The following is a 17853-nucleotide window of genomic DNA, read 5'->3' as shown; positions in this document are numbered from 1 at the left end:
TTTCAGATTCCAGCATCCGCTGTTTATTGCAATTTGAACTATTTTAATTTGTCTGACGTTCTACAGTCCAAACAAGTCTCAGGGAAAATGTAAATATAGATTTCCTCCTGAACGTTTTATGGAATGTTAATAGAAACAAGAGTTATGTAATGATGTATCAAATAGAAGAAACCACTATTTGTTTTTTGACAACTACACAGAAAATACTTTGATAAACTGACAATGTACAACTTAGATTTTGTATATATGTTGAAATAGGAGAATACAAATTGAGAGTACAATGACGTTTGTTTCTCACTATATAATTGGGAAGTACTTAAACTAATTCAACACTTTTAGTAATAAGAGCAGGGATTAATATCGTGCCGAATGTTTGAAAGAAAAACATGAAAAGCAACATTTGTATTTTAACATCTCTAATTCACCATATTAGTCAACATTTCCAAGTCAGACTGATTGTTTGACCTATCCAGGAAGAAAGATGAATGTTTATTTCAGTTAAATCATAGCTCTCCCAGCATTTGTTTTTTCATTCGGTGATGCACAGTGTGTATGAGTTTTTCTGCACTTGTGAATAAGTGTCTCATTTCTGACATGTCACATGGCATGGTGCTGGTACAAGAAGGCCAGCGTTATTAATGGAAGTGGTTGCAGTTGGAAATTGCGGTCCATTTTGTTCAATTCCTTTTTATACCTTGAAGTAAAGAATTACGGCAATTTAATGTGCTGGTTGTCTGTTTGTATTATGATTAATATTCTAATTACTTATGTGGACATACAGGATATCAGCGCCCGAGGAAACTCACTGTTCCTGCTGCTTGTGCTGCCATTGCTATGGTCACATGAGAGATGCGGCTAATTGGTTGACAATTTTAAAATTATTACAAATTGCACGAATATATATGCCTCTTAAGCTCACCTTGGGCATTTGGATTGTCTGTCGATGCATAACCGTGTAACTGAGTGATGGTTTTCTAGTGTTCATGCATTATTATGCAGTTCTTTTAAATCCCACTCATTTTTGATAAGTTATAATTATTTAATTGATTTTGTACATGAGGAACTAAAAACTTTGAATTAATTCTATCGTAAACAACATTAATAAGAGTCCTGTAAATATCAAACGATTTTCAAGATTGATCAGTGTGGGTTGGAGCATTTTGGTCAGAAAGATAATGACCCAAGCTACCCTTGGAAACTAAGGGTACGAATGGGGTAGAAGTGCAAAGGGATCTCTGGGTACAGATGCAAAAGTCACTAAAGGAAGCAATGGAGGATAATAAAGCCATACAAGTGCAAATGGAGCACTGGAGATAATTTATAGAGGATTATCATTAAACAGCAGAGAAGTTATCTAAACCCTGTATGTAACCTTGTCCTATTATCTAACGACTTGAGACGGTTGGCTGCCAATATGGTACAAATCTACATATGATTTCAAGTGGTTGCTGCTGCTGTTGTTGTTGTAAAAGCTGTTGGAAATAATGTTGTTGTAAACTTTGCCCAGAGCTGAAAAGGTCGCGCCAAAAGGAGTTTCTGGTCCGCTCAGTACAAACAATTAGAGGCAACATTGGTGGGGAGAGTCTGAGGGTATTGGGTGGGGTGGGGAGTGTCTGAGGGTATTAAGTGTTGTGTGGAGGGTCTGAGGGTATTGGGTGGGGTGGGGAGGGTCTGAGGATATATTGGGTGGGGTGGAGAGGGTCTGAGTATATTGGGTGGGGTGGGGAGGGTCTGAGGATATTGGTTGGGGTGTGGAGGAACTGAGGATATTGGGTGGTGTGAGAAGGGTCTGAGGATATTGGGTGGGTGGGGAGGGTCTGAGGAAATTGGGTGGGGTGGGGAGGGTCTGAGGGTATTGGGTGGGGAGGGGAGGGTCTGAGGATTTTGGGTGGGGTGGGGAGGTTCTGAGGATATTGGGTGGGGAGCAGCTGATAATATTGTGTGCGGTGGGGAGGGTCTGAGGATATTGGGTGGGGTGGGGAGTGTCTGAGGATATTGGGTGGGGTGGGGAGGATCTGAGGACATTGGGTGGGGTGTGGAGGAGCTGAGGATATTGGTTGGGGTGGGGAGGGTCTGAGGATATTGGGTGTGGTGGGAAGGGTCTGAGGATATTGGGTGGGGAGGGTCTGAGGCTATTGGATGGTGTGGGGAGGGTCTGAATATATTGGGTGGGGTGGGCAGGGGCTGAGGATATTGGGTGGGATGGGGAGGGTCTGAGGATATTGGGTGGAGTGGGGAGGGTCTGAGGATATTGGGTGGGGTGGGAAGGATCTGAGGATATTGGGTGGGGTGGGGAGGATCTGAGGATATTGGGTGGGGTGGGGAGTGTCTGAGGATATTGGGTGGGGAGGAGCTGAGGATATTGGTGGGGTGGGGAGGGTCTGAGAATATAGGGTGGGGTGGGGAGTGTCTGAGGATATTGGTTGGGGTGGGGAGTGTCTGTGGATATTGGGTGGGGAGGGCCTGAGGATATTGGGTGGGGTGGGGAGAGTCTGAGGATATTTTGTGTGGTAGGTAGTGTCTGAGGATATTGGGTGGGGTGAGGAGTGTCTGAGGATCTTGGGTGGGGTGGGGAGTGTCTGAGGATATTGGGTGGGGAGGGTCTGAGGATATTGGGTGGGGTGGGGAGTGTCTGAGGATATTGGGTGTTGAGGAGCTGAGGATATTGGTGGGGTAGGGAGGGTCTGAGGATATAGGGTGGGGTGGGGAGTGTCTGAGGATATTGGTTGGGGTGGGGAGTGTCGGTGGATATTGGGTGGAGAGGGCCTGAGGATATTGTGTGGGGTGGGGAGAGTCTGAGGATATTCGGTGTGGTGGGGAGTGTCTGAGGATCTTGGGTGGGGTGGGGACTGTCTGGGGATATTGGGTGGGGAGGGTCTGAGGATATTGGGTGGGGTGGGGAGGGTCTGAAGATATTGGGTGGGATGTGGAGGAGCTGTGGATATTCGATGGGGTGGGGAGTGTCTGAGGATAATGGGTGGGGAGGAGCTGAGGATATTGGGTGGGGTGGGGAGGGTCTGAGGATATAGGGTGGGGTGGGGAGTGTCTGAGGATATTGGTTGGGGAGGGGAGTGTCTGTGGATATTGTGTGGGGAGGGCCTGAGGATATAGGTTGCGGAGGATCTGAGAATATTGGGTGGGGTGTGGAGGATCTGAGGATATTGGGTGGGGTGGGGAGGGTTTGAGGATATTGGGTGGGGTGGGGAAGGTCTGAGGATATTGGGTGGTGTGTGGAGGAGCTGAGGATATTGGGTGGGGTGGGGAGGGTCTGAGGATATTGGGTGTGGTGGGAAGGGTCTGAGGATATTGGGTGGGGAGGGTCTAAGGATATTGGGTGGGGAGTGTCTGAGGATATTGGTTGGGGTGGGGAGTGTCTGTGGATATTGGGTGGGGAGGGCCTGAGGATATTGGGTGGGGTGGGGAGTATCTGAGGATATTGAGTGGGGTGGGGAGTGTCTGAGGATATTGGGTGGGGTGGGGAGTGTCTAAGGATCTTGGGTGTGGTGGGGATTGTCTGAGGATATTGGGTGGGGAGGATCTGAGGATATTGGGTGGGGTGGGGAGGGTCTGAGTATATTGGGTGGGTGTGGAGGAGCTGAGGATATTGTGTGGGGTGGGGAGGGTCTGAGGATATTGGGTGTGGTGGGAAGGGTCTGAGGATATTGGGTGGGGAGTGTCTGAGGCGATTGGATGGAGTGGGGAGGGACTGAGGATATTGGGTGGGGTGGGGAGGATCTGGGGATATTGGTTGGGGTGGGTGTGTCTGTGGATATTGGGTGGGGAGGGCCTGAGGATATTGGATGGGGAGGAGCTGATGATATTGGGTGGGGTGGGGAGTGTCTGAGGATATTGGGTGGGGTGGGGAGGGTCTTAGGATATTGGGTGTGGTGGGGAGGGTCTGAGAATATTGAGTGGGGTGTGGAGGAGCTGAAGGTATTCGGTGGGGTGGGGAGGGTCTGAGGATATTGGGTGTGGTGGGAAGGGTCTGAGGATATTGGGTGGGGTGGGGAGTGTCTGAGGATTTTGGGTGGGGAGGGTCTGAGGATATTGGGTCGGGTGGGGAGGGTCTGATGATATTGGGTGGGGAGGAGCTGAGGATATTGTGTGGGGTGGGGAGGGTCTGAGGATATTGGGTCGGGTGGGGAGGATCTGAGGATATTGGGTCTGGTGGGGAGGGTCTGAGGATATTGGGTGGGGTGGGGAGTGACTGAAGATATTGGGTGGGGTGGGGAGGGTCTGAGGAGATTGGGTGGAGTGGGGAGGAGCCAGGGCATCATCGACATGACAATGGCACAGAGACAGATAACAAATAGCATTGATGACTGGTTGTTGTTCAGAATGGAGCGAGCTGTACTGCTCCCTCCAGTCGTATTAGGAGGACTGTCTTTTTGATATATATTCATGAACCCTAGATCTGGGTATATATGGTATCATTTTACAGTTTGTAGATGATACAAGAGGACGAAGTGCAGTCCACAATGAGGACAATCGTAATAGTTTTCAGGAGGGTATGTACTGACTGAGTGAATATGAGAAGGTTTAAGCTGATCATTGGTAAAAAGGACAATGATTTAACATTTTCAAACTCACTCTGATTCCTGAATATCAAGTTATCTCCTCACTCAGTTAAATGCTATATCGAAACAAAGAAACATAGAAAATCGTGCAGGAGTAGGTCATTCGGCCCTTCTAGCCTGTACCGCCATTCAATAAGATCATGGCTCATCATTCCCGAAGTACCGCTTTCCTGCTTTCTCTCCATACCCCTTGATCCCCTTAGCCGTAAGGGCCATAACTAACTCTCTCTTGAATATATCCAATGAACTGGCATCAGCAACTCACTGCAGCACGGAATTCCACAGGTTAACAACTCTCTGAGTGAAGAAGTATCTCCTCATCTCAGTCCGAAATGGCCTCCCCCTTATCCTAAGTCAACATCCCTTGGTTCTCGACTTCCCTAACATCGGGAACATTCTTCACGCATCTAACCTGTCCAGTCCCGTCAGAATCTTATCTGTTTCGATGAGATCCCCTCTCATTCTTCCGAACTCCAGTGAACAAATGCCCAGTTGTACCAGTTTCTCCTCATATGACATTCCAGCCATCCGTGGAATCAGTCTGGTGAACATTTGCTGCACTCCCTCAATAGCAAGAACGTCCTTCCTCAGATTAGGAGACTAAACTGAACACAATATTCCAGGTGAGGTCTCCCCAAGGCCCTGTACAACTGCAGTAAGACCTCCCTGCTCCTAGACTCAAATCCTCTCGCTTAAAGGCAAACATACCCTTTGCCTTCTTCACCGCCTGCTGTACCCGCATGCCCACTTTCAGAGACTGATGAACCATGACACACAGGTCTTGTTGGACCTCTACTTTTCCTAATCTGCTACCATTGAGATAATATTCTGCCTTCGTGTTTTTGCCCCCAAAATGGATAACCTCACATTTATCCACATTATACTGTATCTTCCATGCATTTGCCCACTCACCTAACCTGTCCAAGTCACCCTGTAGCCTATTAGCGCCCTCCTCACAGCTCACACCGCCACCCAGTTTAGTGTCATCCGCAAACTTGGAGATATTACACTCAATTCCTTCATCAAAATCGTTAATGTCTTTGTAAAGAGCTGGGGTCCCAGCACTGAGCCCTGTGGCACCCAACTAGTCACTGTCTGCCATTCTGAAAATGACCCGTTTATCCCGACTCTCTGCTTCCTGTCTACCCACAGTTCTCTATCCACGTCAGTAAGTTCCCCCCAATACCATGCGCTTTGATTGTGCACACCAATCTCTTGTGCAGGACGTTGTCATAAGCCTTTTGAAAGTCCAAATACACCACATGCACTGGTTCTCCCTTGTCCAGTTTGTTAGTTACATCCTCAAACAATTCCATAAGATTCGTCAAGCATGATTTCCCTTTCATAAATCCATGCTGACTTGAGCCGATCTTGTCACTGCTTTCAAAATGCGCTTTTATTTCATCCTTAATGATTGATTCCAACATTTTCCCCACTACTGATGTCAGGCTAACCGGTCAATAATTACCCGTTTTCTCTCTCCCTCCTTTTGTAATAAGTGGTTTTACAAGAGCTACCATCCAGTCCATAGGAACAGATCCAGAGTCGATAGGCTGTTGGAAAATGATCACCAATGCAGCCGCTATTTCTAGGGCCACTTCCTTACGTACTCTGGGATGCAGACTCTCTGGTCTCGGGTAATTATCGGCCTTCAATCCCATCAATTTACCTAAATCAATTTCCCGCCTAATAAGGATATCCTTCAGTTCCTCCTTCTCGCTAGACCAACTGTCCCCTAGTACATTCGTGTCTTCCTTCGTGAAGATACAAACGAAGTATTTGTTCAATTGGTCTGCCATTTCTTTGTTCCCCATTATAAATTCACCTGAATCCGACTGCAAGGGACCTACGTTTGTCATCAATAATCTTTTCTTCACATAATTATAGAAGCTTTTGCAGTAAGTTTTTATGTTCCCTGCAAGCTTCCTCTCGTACTCTATTTTTTGAGCCAATGTATTTGCCTCTTCCTTGGCTTTAACAGTATCCTTAATTTTCCTTGTTAGCCACGGTTGAGCCTTCTTCTCCGTTTTATTTTTACTCTAGACAGGGATGTGCAATTGCTGAAGTTCACCCATGTGATCTTTAAATGTTTGCCATTGCTTATCCACCGTCAACCATTTAAGTATCCTTTGCCAGTCTATTCTACTCAATTCACGCCTCATTCCAACAAAGTTTCTTTTGCTTAAGTTTCAGGATTCTAGTTTCCGAATTAACTGTGGCACTCTCCATCTTAATAAAGAATGATATCATATTCTGGTCACCCAAGGGGTCTCGCACAATAAGATTGCTAATTAGTCCCTTCTCATTACACATCACCCAGTCTAGGATGGCCAGCTCTCTAGTTGTTTCCTCGACATATTGTTCTCGAGAACCATCCCTAATACACGCCAGGAAATCCTCTTCCACCGCATTGCTACCAGTTTGGTTAGCCCAATCAATATGTAGATTAAAGTCGCCCATGATAACTGCTGTACCTTTATTGCACACATCCCTTATTTCTTGTTTGATGCTATCCCCAACCTCACTACTACTGTTTGTTGGTCTGTACACAACTCCCACGAACGTTTTCTGCCCTTTGGAATTCCGGAGCTCCACCCATACCGATTCCACATCACCCAGGCTCATGTCCCTCCTTAGTATTGCATTAATTTCCTCATTAACCAGCAACGCCACCCCGCCTCCTTTTCCTCTCTGCCTATCCTTCCTAAATGTTGAATCCCCCTCGATGTTGAGTTCCCAGCCTTGGTCACCCTGGAGCCATGTTTCCGTGAGGTCAATCACATCATATCCGTTAACAGCTGTCTGTGCAGTTAATTCTTCCACCTTTTTCCGAAAACGCCTCGCACTGAGGCACAGACCTTCAGGCTTGTCGTTTTAACACACTTTGCCCCTTTAGAATTGTTCTGTAATGTGGCCCTCTTTGTCATTTGCCTTGTGTTTCTCTGCCCAACACTTTTACTATTCTCCTTTCCATCTTTTGCTTCTGCCTCCATTGTATTTCCTTCTGTCTTCCTGCATAGGTTCCCATCGCTGTGCCATGTTAGTTTAACTCCTCCCCAACAGCACTAGACAATACTCCCCCTAGGACATTGGTTCCGGTACTGTCCTGGTGCAGACCGTCCGCTTTGTACTGGTGCCACCTTCCTCAGAACAGGTTCCAGTATCCCAGGAATTTGAATCCCTCCCTCTTGCACCACTCCTGAAGCCACGTATTCATCTGAGCTATCCTGTGATTCCTACTCTGACTAGCACGTGGCACTGGTAGAAATCCTGAGATTACAACCTTTGAGGTCCTACATTTTAATTTAGATCTTTGCTCCCTATATTCGTCTCGGAGGACCTCATCCCATATTTTACGTATATCGTTGGTACCTGTATGCACAACGACAACTGGCTGTTCACCCTCCCTTTTTGGAATGTCCTGCACCCGCTCCGAGACATCCTTGACCCTTGCACCAGGGAGGCAACATGCCATCCTGGAGTCTCGGTTGCGGCCGCAGTAACGCCTATCTATTCCCCTTACAATCGAATACCCTAACACTATAGCTCTTCCACTATTGTTCCTGCCCTCCTGTGCAGCAGAGCCACCCACAGTGCCATGAGCTTGGCTGCTGCTGTTTCCCCTGATGGGTCACCCCCCTCAACAGTACCCAAAGTGGTGTATCTGTTTTGCAGCGGAATGACTGCAAGGGACTCCTGCACTACCTTCCTTGCACTGCTCTTCCTGCTGGTCACCCATTTACTATCTGATTGTGTACCCTTTACCTGCGGTAAGACCAACTCACTAAACATGTTTTCACGTCATTCTCAGCATCGTGGATACTCCAGAGTTCATCCACCCGCAGCTCCAGTGCCGCAATGCGGTCCATCAGGAGCTGGAGGCGGATGCACTTCCCGCACACCTCGTTGTCAGGGACACCGGAGGCGTCCCAGACTTCCCACGTAGAACAGGATGAGCACAACACGTGTCCGAGCTCTCCTGCCATGACTTAACTTGGCAACAACAATGCTATAAGGTTACTTACTGATCGAGAAAGAAAAATGAAAAACTACTTACTAATTTTGCATTAATGGAATAACTTATCAGGGGAGCCTTAAACAGGCCCTAAATGCCCAGCAATTGTATTCAGGCTGGAGGGCCTGAGAGCTACAGAGAAGCCCATGACCTGATCCTACACTTCCAGGATGGTGTTTCAATCCAAATCCAAATCCTTCCCTTACAGCATAACCCTAACTCTGATTCAAATGGGCAGACACATGGCAGATTAAATTTAACACAGAGAATTGTGAAGTAAGGTATGTTGGTAGGATGATTGAGGAGCGGCAATATGAACCAAATTGTACAATTTAAAGGGAGAGCAAGGACATAGCGACCTGGGGGTGCATTTGCACTCATCTTTGAAGGCTGCCGGATAAGTTGAAATGGATGTTAAATGTCCTTCTCTGCCATTTGTTTCATTAAGAGAGCAATAGAGCACAAAAGCAAGGAAGTTATGTTAAGATATTATAAAATACTGCTTCGGCTTCAGCTGGGGAATGGTGTTCATTTCAGGGCACCTCACGTTGGGAAAGATGTCAAGGCATTGGAGCATGTACAGAAGAGAAAGGCTAGAGTGGTTCCATGGATGATGGTCTTCAGTTACGTGAAGGCACTGGAGAACTGGGGTTCTTCTCCTTAGAACAGAGGATGTTCAGGGCAGATTGATCAGAATGGTACCAGGAATGGGGACGTCAGTTATATGGATTGAATGGAGATACTGGTGTTGTTCTGATTTGAGCAGAGATGGTCAAGGTATATCAATGAAAAAAGTGGCAAAGTAAATGTTGGTCCCTGAGAGGACGAGACCGGGGAAATAATAATGGGGAACATGGAGCTGGCAGAAACTCTGAACAATTATTTTGTATCAGTCTTTACGGTAGAAGATACAAACAATATTCCGACAGTGGATAGTCAGGGGGCTATAGCGGGGGAGGAACTGAACACAATGAAAATCATTAAGGAGGTGGTTCTCAGTAAGATAATGGGACAAAAGGCAGGTAAACCCCTTGGACCTGATGGCTTGCATCCTAGGGTCTTAAGATAAGTAGTGGCAGGGATTGTGGATGCATTGTTTGAATTTACAAAAATTCCCTGGATTCTGGAAAGGTCCCAGCAGATTGGAAAACTGCAAATGTAACGCCCCTATTTAATAAAGGAGGCAAACAAAAAGCAGGAAACTATAGACCAGTTAACCTAACATCTGTGCTTGGGAAAATGTTGGAGTCCATTATTAAAGAAGCAGTAGCTGGACATTTGGATAAGCAAAATTCGGTCAGGCAGAGTAAGCATGGATTTATGGAGGGGAAGTCATGTTTGACAAAATTGCTGGAAGTCTTTGAGGATGTAACGAACAGGGTAGATAAAGGGATGTGGTGTATTTAGAATCACAGAAGACATTTGACAAGGAGGCATATAAAAGGTTACTGAACAAGATAAAAGTTCAGGGGGTTGGGGGTAATATATTAGCATGGATAGAGGATTGGCTAACTAAAAGAGAACAGAGAGTCAGGTAAATGATTCATTTTTTGGTTGGCAATCAGTACCTAGTGGGGTGCCACAGGGATCAGTGCTGAGACCCCAACTATTTACAAGCTATACTAATGACTTGGAAGAAGGGACTGAGTGTAACGTAGCCAAGTTCACTGACGATACAAAGGTGGAAGGAAAAGCAATGTGTGAGGTGGACACATAAAATCTGAAAAAGGACATAGACAGGCTGAGTGAGTGGGCAAAACATTGGCAAATGGAGTATAATGTTGGAAAGTGTGAGGTCATGCACTTTGGCAGAATAAAAATCAAAGAGCAAGTTAATATTTAATGGAGAAAGTTTGCAAAGTGCTGCAGTACAGTGGGAACTTCGGGAACTTGTGCATGAAACACAAAATTATAGAATGCAGGTACAGATATCTATCAGGAAGCCCAATGGTATCTTGGCGTTTATTGCAAAGGGGATGGATTATAAAAGCAGGGAAGTCTTGCGACAGTTGGACAAAGTATTGGTGAAGCCACACCTGTAATACTGCATGCAGTTTTGGTTTCCGTATTTAAGAAAGGCTATACTTGCTTTGGAGGAAGTTCAGAGAACGTTCACTAGGTTGATTCCGGAGATGTGGTAGTAGAATTATGATGAAAGATTGAGTAGGTTGGCTATTGTTCTTTGGAGTTCAGAAGAATGCGAGTTGATATTATCGAAACGTATAAGATTATGAGGGGGCTTGACAAGTTGGATGTAGAGAGGATGTTTCCACTGATACGGTAGACTAGAACTAGCGGGCATGGTCTTAGAATCAGGGGCCGCACATTTGAAACTGAGATGAGGAGGAATTGCGTCTCTCAGAGGGTTGTAAATCAATGGAAATTGCTGTCTCGGAGAGCTGTGGAAGCTGGGATATTGAATACACTTAAGACAGAGATAGACAGTTTCTTGAGCGATAACGAGATAAGGGGTTATGGGGAGTGGGCTGGATTGGGGAGCTGAGTCCAGGATCAGATCATCCATTATATTATTGTATGGTGGAGCAGGCTCGAGGGGCCGAATTGCCTGCTCCTGTTCCTATTCCTTATGTACTCATTTTCTTATGTTAATGAGAGATTGGCCAGAATGGTTCCCTGAATATGTCCTTCAGTTACGTGGAGAGACGGGAGATGCTGGGGTTGTTCTCCTTTGAGCTGAGATGGTTACGGGAGATTGACCAGAATTGCTCCAGGGATGGGGGATTTCAGTTAGGTGGAGCGATTGTAGAAGCTGGGTATGTTGTGCTTCGAGCAGAGAAGGCTAAGAAGATATTCAATAGAGGTCTTCAAAGTACTAAATAGTTTCAATGAAGTAATAAAGGAGCAAGTGTTTCCAATGACAGTGGGCCGGTAACCAGAGGACACAGTTTTAATGTGATTGACAAAAGAACCAGAAGTGACTGAAGGAAGATTTTGTTTAAACAGCGAGTTGTTGTGATCTGGAGTGAACTGTCTGAAAGGAAGATGGAAGCAGATTCAATGGTAACTTTCAAAAGGGAATCTGCCAAAATAGTTGAAGTAAGAAAGATACAGGGGATAGAGCAGAGGAGTGGGATTAATTGGAAAGCTCTACCAAATAGACAGCGCTGGCACGATTTGCCGAATGGACTCTCTCTGCGCTGTACAATTCTATGGTTCTACAATCACCTACCCCTTTGGAAATAAGAATCTGAATAGGCCAGAAGAGTAAAGTGAACTTGTGGTTCAGGTGAACAAATCATTAAAAACTGTATCACAGGTCAGCAAAGCGATTCAAATAAAACAGTGAATTAGGGTTTATTTGTAAGCCAATTTAAATCAAAAGCAGCGAAACTGGCAAGGGTGTGAAGCGATGTTCCACAAGCATCGATGCTGGGACCACTCCTGTTCAACATTTACATAATCAATTCGGACTGGGGAATCGGGAGTGACATTTCACAATGGGCGTGTGTCGTTAACACTGAGGAGCTAACCGGCAAAAACATTCAATACAATAATAAACTTGCAAACTGGGCGTGTAATTGGCAAACGAATATCTGTTGTGTAACTGTAAAGCATGCACTCACATGTTCCACCAGCAGGGAGCGCATCCCCTGAAGTCGCAAGGGATCGCAGCATCCCTTGGGAGCACTGTATACAAGCCGACCTCTAAGGCCTGTTCCTCACTCTGGAGTGCCTTAATAAAGACTGAGGTCACTGTTACTTTAACCTCCCTGTGTGCAGTCTCATCTGTGTTAGGAACACAATACATCAATGTAGAGGAGTGTGAGTTGGTGCGCTTTAATAGGAAGAATATGAAGGTGAGATTCTCCTTGGAACATAATTATCTAAACAGGAATGAGGAACAGAGGGATGGGACAGTACAGTTACACCAATCACTAAATGTAGCGATGCAGGTTCATCAACCATAAAAAACAAAGAACAGGCTTGTGTTCATGTCTAGAGGGATAGAATTGTAAAACATTGAAGTTATGTAAAGTTGTTTGGATCCTTGGTGTAAATATTATAAAATGACATCGAGGGTCTGGAGAAGGTGCAAAGTGTATTTCCTGCAATGATACCAGAACTGAGTGGGTATATTATCTGGAAATGTTGAACAGGCCGTCGCTCTTTTCTTTAGCAAAGAGAAGACTCAGGGATGGTCAGAATATGCCTTTCAGGATAGGAAAGGCTTTGATAGGGTAGAGGGAGAAAAGATGTTTCCACTTGTGAGAGAGACCAAAACTCAGGGACATAGATTGAAGACAGCCATTAATAAATCCAACAGGGAATAGAGGTCACCTTGACACCGAGGCACAAAAGGAGGTTTTAGCAAATAATCTTCATCAAATATTTAGTCTTAAGGGGAATCTTAAAGGAGGAGGAGAGTTAGAGAGGAATAGAGGTTTAGGAAGAGAATCCCAGAGCTTGGGAGCCAGGTAGCTGAAGGAGGAGGAGAGTTAGCGGTGGAGAGGGTTAGGAAGAGAATCCCAGAGCTTGGGACCCAGGCAGCTGAAGGAGGAGGAGAGTTAGAGGTGGAGAGGGTTAGCGAGAGAATCCCAGAGCTTGGGACCCAGGTAACTGAAGGAGGAGGAGAGTTAGAGGTGGAGAGGGTTAGGGAGACAATCCCAGAGCTTGGGACCCAGGAAGCTGAAGGAGGAGGAGAGTTAGAGGTGGAGAGGGTTAGGGAGAGAATCCCAGAACTTGGTTCCCAGGAAGCTGAAGGAGGAGGAGAGTTAGAGGTGGAGAGGGTTAGGGAGAGAATCCCAGAGCTTGGGACCCAGGCAGCTGAAGGAGGAGGAGCGTTAGAGGTGGAGAGGTTTAGGGAGAGAATCCCAGAGCTTGGGACCCAGGCAGCTGAAAGCCTGGCTGCCATTGGTGGAGCAGTTTAAATCGGGGATGTGCAATCTGCCAGATTTGGAGCAGCACAGAGATCTCGGGAGGTCGAAGTGCTGGTGCAGGTTACAGAGGCCGTGAAGTGACTTGAAAACAAAAATGATCATTTTAAAATTGAGGGCTGTTGGACAGGGAGCCAATGTAGGTCAGCGAGCACAAGTATATTGCGATAACGCGCAAGATCGGACACAGGCAGCAATGTTTTGGATGAGCTCAAGTATATGGATGGTGGGAGATTGGAAGCCCCCAGGAGAGCATTGGAGGAGTCATATGTAGAGCAAGTAAAGGCACGGATGAAGGTTTCAGCAGCAAATGAACTGAGTCAGGCGATGTAACAGAGGCACAAAGATGCCATCCTGATAATGGAGGGGATATGGTGTTGGAAGACCATCTCCTGCTCAAGTAAGACACCAAGGTTGCTAACGGCTGGGTCAGCCTTAGACTGGTGACAGGGAGAGGGATGGAGCCGGTGGTTAGGGCAATGGAGATGGTGACGGGGGCCACTGGTACAGTGTCACAAAATGTTGGTTGGACGGCACCAGAACTGAAAGATAATAGTTATCAGGAACGATTGAACAGGTTGTGCTTGGTTCCTTTAGAAGACAGAGAACATAGAGGAGTCCTGATAGAAGTCTTGTAAATTAAGATTGTTTTGGAGCAGGTCGATTGGGAGAGAAAAGTTTATACTCGTGGCAGCATCCAAATCTGTAGAGCCATAAATGCCAGATAATCACTAATAACACCAATAGGGAAATGAAGAACAATTTCTTTACTCGGAGAGTGGTTAGAATGTGGAATTCCCTACGAAAGGAAGTGGTTGAGATACATAGGTCAGATGCTGTCAAAGCGAAACGAGACGAGTAAATGAGAGAACATTAAATAAAAGATATGATGAGAGGCTGAGACGAAGTATTTGCAATGGGATGAGTCTAGTCTGGAGCATGAACATCAACACAGACTCGTACAGCCGAAGTGTATTTTTCTATGCTGTAGATTCTATGTAATGTTATCCTCTGAACTACAGCTCCAATTTGCCTATCTACCTCTTGACGTGCCTCTCACGCTGTATAGCTGTAGTGACTCTTTACAGAAGAGCTGGGACAGAATGCAACAATGTCAATGCAACAAAGTCGTGGTGCTGACCAGAAAGACAAGGTGGGAAATGTCAATCAGATATAGTGTCGTGTTCTAAACACGTCGTTGGGTGTATTATCAGATCAGCAGCCATTCCTGGTATAATTCAGTGGATGGAAGTCTGGGGCTCGATATTATATTCCTGGACTGGAAACACTGGGACCCGCCTCTGGCTGCGCTCAGTTGTTCTGTTTATTAATTAATTGTATAATTGAGGGAACCGGATATTTCACCGCGCTCTTCAACTGCTCTCTGAACTTGGTCTGAGTCACCCCGTAAATAAATGTGTTTGTGCAGCAACTTAAATTCTGTAGAATATATCCGACTTGTCGATAGGTAGATAAAGAAACATTGTAATCACCGGGATTTATTCCTGCAATGATATAATATAAGAATTGTGTAACATACACCAGCCACAGCAGTATGAAGCTGCCGGATATGGTGAAGAGTAAAATCACAGACTTCCTCCTGTTCTCCATCTCTGGGTCACTTCCATTCTCCCCCTTGCTCTCACCCCTCAGTCCCTTTCGGACTCGACTGGCCACTAAAACGTGTCTGACTGTCAGAGCGTTGAGCAACAAAATTACAGCGAATGGGAGCAGTGGGGTTAAAACCGTATCAAACCAGTCAAATCCCACCCATCCTGGCTCAGTATAATAGGCTGGGATTGCTACACAGTACCATAGGACATTGTCGATTATATACACAGGTTCGAATGTAAAGTAGAAGGAAACGTTTTTTGAAGAGAGCAGAATGCAGCTTGTTGCCAGAACCACAGCCGCAGTTCTCCCGGTGCAATATTTCGTGTTAAGCTTCTGGCAACAAATGGCCACAAATCGATCAAAGGTGAAAGTGACGGTGAACCAGACCGAACAGTCTGTGGCTAAACGGGACAGGAGATATATAACAGTACACACAGGGATGGTATCCAGGAAAGATCCCGGGAAATAATACCACCTAATCTGCCGCAGTATGACCTCAGTGATGACCACCAGTAGATCCGCCGCTGCCATGGCCACCAGGTAGCGAGTGGTGCAGGTGGACAGCCCGCACTTTCCCCGGGACAGGATAACAATCGCCACTAAATTCACTGTAATAAACAGAAGGGAAAAGAGACGGTCAATTATTGGTCACACATTCTCGGCCACTGAGCCCAGACAGTAAGGACTGTCTTTTAGCACAAAAACGGCCGAGTGGACGTCGGGTTTTACATGTAAAGCATATCATCGCAACCCAACCTACCTCCAACACGCTGCTTCCCAGTTTAGCAGAGACGTAGCAGTGGGAGGGAAGCCGAGCAATCCCAGCGGGCGGGGGGGGGGGCAATATTAATAGAAACAGAAACATCGAAAATAGGTGCAGGAGTAGGACATTCGGCCCTTCGAGCCTGCACCACCATTCAATAAGATCATGGCTGATCATTCCCTCAGTACCCTATTCCTGCTTTCTCTCCATACCCCTTGATTCCTTCAACCGTAAGGCACATAACTAACTCCCTCTTAAATATATCCAATGATTTGGCATCAACAACTCTCTGCAGCAGAGAATTCCACAGGTTAACAATTCTCTGAGTGAAGACGTTTCTCCTCACCTTGGTCCGAAATGGCTTACTCCTCATCGTTAGTCTGTCTCACCTGGTTCTGGACTGACCCAACATCGGGAACATTCTGAAACTGTGTCCCCTAGTTCAAGATTCCCCCACGAGGGGCAGCACCCTCTCTGCATCTACCCTGTCGAAGCCCCTCAGAATTTTAAACGTTTCAATAAGATCGCCGCTAATTCATCTAAACTCCAACGATTATAGGCGCAACCTGCTCAACATTTCCTCATAAGACAAGACCTTCATCTCAGGAACAAGCCTGGTGAACCTTCTCTGAACAGGGCATGGTCACTGCAGGAAGATAATCAACCAGATGGGGTCGGGGACCAGGGAACCACCTCACTACTGTAGCCCATCAGCCCGATTTACTGACTCAACTGGTCACTGTCTCCAAGACTCTGCCTCGTCTCTCCTCTCCTACCCACTCCACACTAGGTTACAGGCCCACAGGATCAGGACCACAGAGGGCGGGTATCCTCAGCTCAGAAAAAGGAAGACATGTTGTAAGCACTGGTGTGGGAGGTGGCATCATCGGAACAGATGCAGCGCAGGCATGACATTTGGAGAATGTAATAGAGTCCTTCCAGCAAGCTGGGTGAGAGGTCATATAATCAAGGTAGCTGGTGGAGTCGGCCGGATTATGGTCGATATTTGTAGAGACCCTATCCTCGGAAATTGACTTAGAGATGTCGAGGAAAGGAAGGGTAATGTCAGACGGAGCATGTGAAGGAGAGAGAGCAGCGTAAATTAGAAGCAAGGTTGACTACATAATTATAATTATAATAATTATTATCAATAATATTAATAACAACTAATATTATTGATAATAAAAACAATAACTTTTATTTATATCATGCCTTTACTGTAGTTAGACATCCCAAGGTGCTTCAGAACAGTGTTAACAGGACAACACAAATACATAGGATAAAAAATAAAAAATTAAGGCATATGACCAAAAGCTTGGTAAAAGAGGATGATTTTCAGGATATCTTTAAAATGGAAAGATGTTTAGAGAAGCGGAGAGGTTTAGGGAGGGACTTCCAGAGTTTAGGGCACAAACAGCTGAAGATAAGGTCACCGATGGTTGAACAGTATAATGAGGGATGTTCGAGAGGGCAGAATTAGAAGAGTGGAGATATCTTGAGGGTTATGAGGAAGTATACGATTTCATAGGTGGGGAGGAGCAAGGCCATGGAGAGATTTGTAAACAAGGATGATAATTTTCAAAAGCGTGGCATTTTTTAACCGGGAGGCAATGTAGGTCAGAAAGCATAGGGCTGAGGTCATGGGTGATCATGACTTTGTGCGTTTTAAGACATTTTTCAGTTCATGGCTAGAGAAGGAAATTGAACGAACACAGTCATTAATGTACCTGAACAATATGTGAAGGAGGGGACCGGAGTAGAATTGGAAAAACGAAGGTTCCCTGTATCCCAAAAAAGGCAGCATAGCTAGGGACCATCCGACCTCCCATACCGACACGATTGGAGTGTGGTGATAGAACATTGTTCAGACCAGAGGTCCAGCACTTGTACTTTCAGGGGCAGGGCACTGGGCTCAGGATCAGGATCAGCAACCTGCAAGGGTATTCATTCCCTGCCCAAAGCCGGTGAGGGTGAGAGGACTTACAGTGT

The 17853-nt window shown here is 46.0% G+C and overlaps 1 protein-coding gene across 1 annotated transcript; it reads right to left on the bottom strand.

The window, feature by feature from the left end:
- Window positions 1-14798: 14798 nt before the first annotated feature.
- LOC139238067 (probable G-protein coupled receptor 139) lies at window positions 14799-15746 on the bottom strand (the record flags this gene model as incomplete). Its single annotated transcript, XM_070867426.1, has 1 exon — window positions 14799-15746. A coding segment is annotated over one exon (948 nt), but the record flags the coding sequence as incomplete, so codon positions are not given.
- Window positions 15747-17853: the final 2107 nt, after the last annotated feature.

Source organism: Pristiophorus japonicus, chromosome 25, assembly GCF_044704955.1.
Source record: "Pristiophorus japonicus isolate sPriJap1 chromosome 25, sPriJap1.hap1, whole genome shotgun sequence".
In the NCBI taxonomy this organism is placed as follows: domain Eukaryota; kingdom Metazoa; phylum Chordata; class Chondrichthyes; family Pristiophoridae; genus Pristiophorus; species Pristiophorus japonicus.
This window is presented reverse-complemented; position numbering and strand designations above follow the sequence as displayed.